General features: G+C 37.2%; 1 protein-coding gene across 1 annotated transcript; it reads left to right on the top strand.

Moving 5' to 3' along the window:
* The first annotated feature begins 685 nt into the window (after positions 1 to 685).
* On the top strand, positions 686 to 8,389 carry agrp (agouti related neuropeptide). The gene is made up of 4 exons (XM_072913320.1): positions 686 to 706; positions 6,275 to 6,505; positions 6,619 to 6,698; positions 8,174 to 8,389. The coding sequence occupies exons 2-4, from the start codon at positions 6,358 to 6,360 to the stop codon at positions 8,387 to 8,389; spliced, it is 444 nt and encodes a 147-aa protein (XP_072769421.1). The 5' UTR covers positions 686 to 706; positions 6,275 to 6,357.
* Positions 8,390 to 9,324: the final 935 nt, after the last annotated feature.

Raw genomic sequence — 9,324 nt, 5'->3', positions numbered from 1 at the left:
TAAAAAAACAGGAAGTGCCCGAGTCCTGTTGTTGTTCAGCCTCATTACGTTCTCGTTAAAACTTATTTCCTGCCGATTGGACTTTGACCTCAGAGCGCTGATTTAATTTGTGCTGAGTGGAGCGGTGAAGTCGCCAGCGGGCCGAGAGAACGGGCGCCATGTTTGCGAGCTTAATGCGCACGCTGATTGCCGCTAATAAAAGTAGTACGGAACTAATGTTCTGCGCGGAGACGACAATTAGGAGGGGAACATGGGCTTGGAGAAGAACACGTGACGCAATATGTGTTTTTAACCATTAACCTGAAATCTGCTTTTGCTTTGCTTTTTGATTGACACTTTTTATATTTATTATTGTGCTTGTTTTCACTCTTGAATTGATCATGTGTACCTAATGAAGTGACCCCCCGCCCCCGAGTGTTTCCATTTGACCCCAAAAGTTGTCAGGAGAGCTGGTTGCCATGGTAACATGTATAGGAGTAGAGGGGGGGAAAGCCGACCAAAAATTGGCACAAACGATGCGATGATGTCATCGGGAAGTTTTCTAATGACCCTTAAGGTCACAGCGACATTGCAGAGATGGTGAGGGTAACCCCGCCCCCCGCACCCCCCTCAGCATCCCTGGGCTGGTCATGTGACCTCCTCTCATGAACTTTAAATGGCCGTCATGCCCTGGAGCGAGAGAGACGGCGGAGAGTCACGGACGCAGGTGAGTCTCCTCTCTTTTCCACTCCATATGTTGTCGCTCCACTTGATGTCAATTATGTTTATTATTTGTCTTGTCCATGGGAATATTGATATGTTGGGAATATTTGATGTTAGATCTTGTCCCAAAGCAGGGGTTCTTAACCTTTTCGACCTCGGGGCCCAACATTTCCACTACTCAAATATTAACACTAGTAGTCTTACTCTTGATTTTAATCATGTTCAACAATAATAGCTAAACTACAGTACTTACAGCTTAACAGGATAAACCTTTTTTTCTGATATGAAACCGTGTTAACCACAAGTATCAGTATCAAGGTTAGGTCAGGCTGATTACAAAAATGATTACTAATCAAATATACTGCATAAGATAACAATAAAATACATTTACATACACATACACAGTGCTAAAATACACTAATTCTAACTAAATTAATAATAAATGATAAAACTAGATATGTTTCTGAAATAAACTGCATAAAATACAGCTTCACCACTTTAGTCATCATTTTTGCGCTTAAGACATCTCTCTGATTTTATAGCTACAGACTTTTTCTGCTTGTTTGATATATTACATTACTGCCTCAAGTGGTGGAAAGTGTATTACAACTGGGTACCGCTACGGCCCATACAAACTACAGCTGAGAAACAGATATTTATTTGGCACCTTTGTAGGGGGGATTCACCTATGGTGAAGAAACACTGTCCTAAAAGTTGTCTTTTTGATTAATGTTTGTATTCATATTTACATTTTTTTTCTTCCAAAAAAACATGTTGTAACTGACAGTTGCCTGCTTCTTGCTTTGCAGGCTTAAATACATTAGTATTATGATTAATATTTTTATTAAAGGATTATGGTTAGTGTATATATATATTAGGGGTGTGGGAAAAAATCGATTCGAATTCGAATCGCGATTCCCACGTTGTGCGATTCAGAATCGATTCTCTTTTCTTTTTTTTAATTTTATTTTTTATTTTTTGTCCTGTCCAGTTTCTCAGGCAAATCATATAGTTGATGTAGATGCCCACATCGGCTGTTCAGATTTACTTTACAAAAGAGAAGTGTAGGATACTTCTCTTGTTGCCTTATTTGTATTTGACTTTATTAATTCGATTCTCATTTAAAAAAAAAACGATTTTTATTTTTATTTTATTTATTTATTGAATTTTTTTTTTTTTTTAATTAATCAATACAACAAAACAATACACAGCAATACCATAACAATACAATCCAATTCCAAAACCAAACCCGACCCAGCAACACTCAGAACAGCAATAAACAGAGCAATTGAGAGGAGACACAAACACCACACAGAACAAACCAAAAGTAGTGAAACAAAAATTAATATTATCAACAACAGTATCAATATTAGTTACAATTTCAACATAGCAGTGATTAAAAATCCCTCATTGACATTATCATTAGACATTTATAAATAAAAAAAAAAGAACAATAGTGTCACAGTGGCTTACACTTGCATCGCAACTCATAAGCTTGACAACACACTGTGTCCAATATTTTCACAAAGATAAAATAAGTCATATTTTTGGTTCATTTAATAGTTAAAACAAATTTACATTATTGCAATCAGTTGATAAAACATTGTCCTTTACAAATATAAAAGCTTTTTACAAAAATCTACTACTCTGCTTGCATGTCATCAGACTGGGGTAGATCCTGCTGAAATCCTATGTAATGAATGAATAGAGAATCCTTTTGAATCGGGGAAAAAAATCGTTTTTGAATCGAGAATAGTGTTGAATTGAAAAAAAAAAAAAAAAAAAGATTTTGAATCGAATCGTGACCCCAAGAATCGATATTGAATCAAATCGTGGGACAACCAAAGATTCACAGCCCTAATATATGTATGTATATATATATATATATATATATATATATATATATACTGTATATATATATATATATATATATATATATATATATATATATATATATATATATATATATATATATATATATATATATATATATATATATATATATATATATCCATATATACACAGTACAGGGCAAACGTTTGGACACACCTTCTCATTTCAATGCGTTTTCTTTATTTTCATGACTATTTACATTGTAGATTGTCACTGAAGGTATCAAAACTATGACACCTGTGAAGTGAAAACCATTTCAGGTGACTACTTCTTGAAGCTCATTGAGAGAATGCCAAGAGTGTGCAAAGCAGTAATCAGAGCAAAGAGTGGCTATTTTGAAGAAACTAGAATATAAAACATGTTTTCAGTTATTTCACCTTTTTTTGTTAAGTACATAACTCCACATGTGTTCATTCATAGTTTTGATGCCTTCAGTGACAATCTATTATGTAAATAGTCATGAAAATAAAGAAAACGCATTAAATGAGAAGGTGTCCAAACTTTTGGCCTGTACTGTATATATATACTCTATATATTAGGGGTGCTCAAATTTCAAAACAATGAAATTCACATCCGAATTGTGATTATAATTCGTTCAGATTTGAAATCACGTCATCATTTTCAAATATATATATATATATATATATATATATATATATATATATATATATATATATATATATATTAAATACATATTTTTTAAATGTTTTTTCTTTTTTTTAAGAATATATTTAGGAAAAAAATATTTTTTTAGGCCATGTCTGATCTTACTTGTGTCATGTTCTTTGGTCATGTTTTGTTTGGTTATGTTCCGTTGTTTTTTGGACTCTTTTAGTTCCTGTTTTTTGATGCACTCTTGTTTGTTTTGGTTGCCATGGTGGCATGATTTTCACCTGTTGCTGGTGTTTGGACACTCGCACCTGTTGTCAATCATGACATAACTATTCAAGCCTGTAGTTGCCAGGTAGTCAGCCTGGAGACATTACCCCTGATACTCTTGTTTACTCTTGATACCATAGTTTATGCTGATCATTTTCATGTCACAGTAAGTGTTTTTTTGGTTTCATGTTCATAGTTTCTGTCCATGTGTTAGTTTTGTTCCATACGCTAAGTTTGTGTCTCCGCCTTGTGCACGCCTTTTGTTTGTTCTTTTTTGAGTAAAATTTATTCATGTACTTACCTGCAAACTATGTCCAGTCAAGTCCGTTTGCACCTCGGGAAAACATGCCTCATAGTCCACGCCATGACAACTTGCTGCGCTTATATGCCATGTCAGCAGCCGAAAGGAGCTTTTGTAATTTGTAACCTGTTTTAAAAAGGTTTTATTATCATTTTTATATTAAACATTATATTGGGAGAATCGTTCAAATCGTTGCAAAAAATTGCATTTGTGTCCATATATTGGGCTGGTTTTTTTAGGTGAATAATAACCAGTGATTAATCACGTTTAATCTACATTCAAAAGTGTGATTAATTTGATTTAAAATATTAAAATATGTAATATGATTATAATAATTATGATATAATGATATAATATAATGATTATTTATTCTAATTAAATCACTCTCATTTTGGAATTTGGATTAATGGTGATTAATCACAGGTGATTAATTGCATAATTGAAATTAGCTTAGGAAAAGACCGCAATATTAGAATGTCCGCCCTTAGAGCGGTAGGTCGTGAGTTCAAACCCTGGCTGAGTCATACCAAAGTCAATAAAAATGGGACCCATTACCTGCCTGCTTGGCACTCAGCATCAAGGGTTGGAATTGGGGGTTAAATCACCAAAATGATTCCTGAGCGTGGCCACCGCTGCTGCTCACTGCTCCCCTTACCTCCCAGGGGGTGAGGGGGATCGGTCAAATGTAGAAGATCATTTCACCACACCTAGTGTGTGTGTGAGACAATCATTGGTACGCTAACGTTATTTGTACACAGATGCAATAATATTGTCAGAATGTCACCCAGGAACGTTTTTGAACATTTGTTAAACATGTAACACTCTATAAACAAAGAGAGGGAGTTTGGGGGGGCAAAAACGCCCTCTTGAGACTTTTGCAGCAGCACACATCAACCTAGCGGGGAGAAGGCATGCATAGCAAAAGTCCACAAAATGATCAAAAATCACACCCAGGTTAGAGTCCCACAAGTCCCGCTGCGTCCCACCCGAGTCCGGGGGTGCCCAGAGGTGCCCAACATGGCCAAAACGCACCCAGCAAAGGCACAGGGGAAGTGGGGTAGAAAAGTGGGGGATGTCTGGGGAAAAGTCCCGAAATTGATCAAAAAACACACCCAGGTTAGAGTCCCACAAGTCCCGCCGCGTCCCACCAGAGTCCGGGGGTGCCCGACATGTCCAGGACCCACCCAGCAAAGTCGCACTGTGAGTGGGGGAAAAAGTTGGAAAAGTGGGCAAAAGTCCGGAAAATGATAAAAAATCACACCCAGGTTCGAGTCCCACAAGTCCCGCCGCGTCCCACCAGAGTCCCGGGGTGCCCGACATGTCCAGAACCCACCCAGCAGAGTCGCACTGTGAGTGGGGGAAAAAGTTGGAAAAGTGGGCAAAAGTCCGGAAAATGATCAAAAATCACACCCAGGTTCGAGTCCCACAAGTCCCGCCGCGTCCCACCAGAGTCCCGGGGTGCCAGATATGTCCAGAACCCACCTAGCAAAGTCGCACTGTGAGTGGGGGAAAAAGTTGGAAAAGTGGGCAAAAGTCCCGAAAAAGATCAAAAATCACACCCAGGTTCGAGTCCCACAAGTCCCGCCGCGTCCCACCAGTGTCCGGGGGTGCCTGACATGTCCACAACACACCCAGCAAAGTCGCACTGTGAGTGGGGGGAAAACTTGGAAAAGTGGGCAAAAGTCCCGAAATTGGTCCAAAATCACACCCAGGTTCGAGTCCCACAAGTCCTGCCGCGTCCCACCAGAGTCGGGGGGTGCCTGACATGTCCAGAACCCACCCAGCAAAGTCGCACTGTGAGTGGGGGAAAAAGATGGAAAAGTGGGCAAAAGTCCGGAAAATGATAAAAAATCACACCCAGGTTAGAGTCCCACAAGTCCCGCCGCGTCCCAACAGAGTCCGGGGGTGCCTGACATGTAAATGTTCAAAAAATGTTATGTGTGTATATATATATATATATATATATATATATATATATATATATATATATATATATACATATATATATATATATATATATATATATATATATATATATATATATATATGTATATATATATATATATATTTATTTTTAATTTTTTTAATTTTTTTTATATGTATATTTTATTTATATATATATATATATATATATATATATATATATATATATATATATATATATAATTTATATATATATATATATATATATATATATATATATATATATATATATATATATATATATATGTATGTACATATATATATATATATTCTTTATATATATATATATATATATATATATATATATATATTTTTTTTTTTTTTTATTTATTTATTATTATAATTTTTTTTTAATTTTTTATTTATTTATTTATTTATTTATTTTTTTATTTTTTATTTTTTTTTTTTATATAAATATATATTATCCCCTGCTGATAGCATCATACAAAGAAATGAACAGTATGGAAATGTTATGATGAGGTTGTTTATTCTTCAACTAAAAACGTTTCTCCCTAGTCAGGAGGGGACTTGGCTGGAAAGAGAAAGGACTCCACAAGTTTGACTGAAAAAAGTTTTAGCAGCACCACAGTCACTCCAGAATGGCGAGATCTTTGCTGCTCTCCTGCTGGGCCTTCGGTCTGCTGACGCTCTCGTCTGCGCTGGTCCACCAGAACCTCCAAAACCTCCAGGCGGACAACGACCTGGCGGCCCCGGGCCAGCCTGACTCCTCCTACCTGTCCGAAACGGGTCAGTGATTTTTGACGGTGATGCTGTGGTAATCAAGTGACTCATGATGAATTCAAAATCATTTGACACTTAAATATATGATTTATTATGTGTCTGTTTATTTCAATGGGCAGAAAGAGGCCCTGCGCTCGCCCTCCTTCCTGTCGACTCAGTGGAAGATCACTTCCTGATGGCGGCGGGCTCTTATGCCGAGGTGAGGCTGATGATGGGCGCTAAAGGCCCCTAACTTTCAAACCACCTAACTCAAATCCTACTAACCCGAAAAAAATAAATAAATTAATAAATAAAGTTAAAAAAATACAATTATATATCTATATATATATATATATATATATATATATATATATATATATATATATATATATATATATATATATATATATATATATATATATAATATATATATTTGTATCGATTTAGAATATATATATATGTATGTATACATATAAAATAAAAAATTAATATACAAAAATATAGATTAAAAAATATATACCGTATTTTTCGGAGTATAAGTCGCACCGGAGTATAAGTCGCACCTGCTGAAAATGCATAATAAAGAAGGAAAAAAACATATATAAGTCGCACTGGAGCCCGGCCAAACTATGAAAAAAACTGCGATTTATAGTCCGAAAAATACGGTATACATCTACATGTTTTTTTTTTCTCACTTATTTTTTTAATAGATTTTTTTTAAAATTATGAATTGATTTAAAATTGGGAGGACTAAGAATGCCGATTCGGATGTTACAGTATTCCCCATCTGAAAGTCGTTTTTTGGGGTTATTTTGTATACATCACGTTATCGATGGGAAAATGCATTTTTAGACAATATGATTTGCCTGAGCGGCTAGGAGACGCCGAGAGTAACAAGTGGTAGAAAATGGATTGGAAAGGACCGATTTAAAAAAAAAAATAATTCAAATGATTATTATTATTATTATTTTTATTTTTTTTTGACTTGGGACTTTCCGCGGACCGCCCACAAAACGGCGCATCCTAAAGCAACTGTCAGAAAGTGGCTTGAAGATGATCTGTAAAACATAATCTATGCAACATTTTGAACAAAGAACCACCATTACATGTTATGTAGACCAGTGGTCCCCAACCACCGGTACCGGTCCGTGGGCCGATTGGTACCTGGCCGCACAAGAAATGTAAAAAAAAAAAAAATATATATATATTTATTTATTTTTATTAAATCAACATAAAAAACACAATACATACATTATATATCAATATAGATCAATACAGTCTGCAGGGATACAGTCCATAAGCACAGATGATTGTATTTCTTTATGACAAAAAAATAAAATAAAATAAAATACCCCCCTGCCCCAAAGAAGTGTTTTCAATTTAGAAAAAAATAATCATATAATATAATTCATATAATCATATAATCAAAAAATATGACTGCTTCAACGCGCCCTATAATCCGGTGCGCCTTTTGTATGAAAATAGACCCGACTAGACCCGCTCATCCGCAGTGCGCCTTATAATCCGGTGCGCCCTATGGTCCGGAAAATACGGTATGTGTTCTTGTCTTACACAAGCATTGTGAATGATGGGAACAAAATTACCCCAAAATTTCAGTTTCCCTTTAACACTATAACCCCAACCCAAAACCCCATGTTGTCGCTCAAATGTGACCTTGTCAACGTCCTCCTGCAGGACTCTGTGGCAGCAGCGGTGGCGGCGGCGGCGGCGTTGCAGCAGCAGCAAGGCCGCGCCATGCGCTCGCCTCGCCGCTGTATCCCTCACCAGCAGTCGTGTCTGGGCTACCCGCTGCCGTGCTGCGACCCCTGCGACACCTGCTACTGCCGCTTCTTCAACGCCATCTGCTACTGCCGCCGCGTGGGCCACGCCTGCCCGCCTAGACGCACCTAACACACGAGCATGTTCTCGTTAGCCAGGGAATAAATGTCGTCAAATATCAACTTGACGTTTTCTGAGTTTGTTTTTGTTTGTCCGCCAGCAGGGCGAGGCGATGAGCTGGTTAGGTTGGTATTACCACACCAAGCCAGAGGGGTTCGACCCTTCCCCTTGCCTTCAACTTATCTGGTCCTCTTATTCATTTTACATTTTTTTTAAGTTCTAAAAAATAAAGCTGAAATATATTGCACCACCCACCTATAGGGGGAACTCATAACGTGGTATACAGCGATATATACATTCGTGATCAAAAGTTTACATACATTATTTTTGTTTCATCTGACCACAGAACTTTCCTCCAGAAGGTCTTATCTTTGTCCATGTGATGTCAGATGAAACAAAAATTGAGCTGTTTGGCCACAATACCCAGCAAAATGTTTGGAGGAGAAATGGTGAGGCCTTTAATCCCAGGAACACCGTTCCTACCGTCCCAGCATGGTGGTGGTAGTATTATGCTCTGTGCCTGTAAGTGATGGGTTGATGAGGCGTCATGAAGCGTTTCGACACATTGCAAAACTGTATTGATACTGTGTCGATACTGTGTCACTAAATACTGACATCTGCTGGACATTAAAAATCCCTACAGGCAACCTATGGACCGACTCAACTGACACTGATTTTATGACCTAGTATTGAAGAACTATATGGATAAACTGATGTTGTTGTTGTGCTGGGACTCTTCACCCGTGAGCGTACTCCGGTTAGGGAATAAGGACACCGTTTTACGTTTCAACTTCTTTATATATGACTTTGTAGCAGCAGCAGCTAAGCACACTCTGGTACACACTGTTCAACACACTGCCCGAAGGACCCCGAGAGGTAAACATAGCTGCCCGGTAAACTGCCTGACTCAAAAAAACTCAACTTAAAGGTGCATGACTACATTAGTA

This window comes from Nerophis lumbriciformis, linkage group LG06 (genome assembly GCF_033978685.3).
Source record: "Nerophis lumbriciformis linkage group LG06, RoL_Nlum_v2.1, whole genome shotgun sequence".
NCBI lineage: Eukaryota > Metazoa > Chordata > Actinopteri > Syngnathiformes > Syngnathidae > Nerophis > Nerophis lumbriciformis.
The sequence above is the reverse complement of the archived record's forward strand: the minus strand, read 5'-3'. Positions and strand labels throughout refer to the sequence as shown.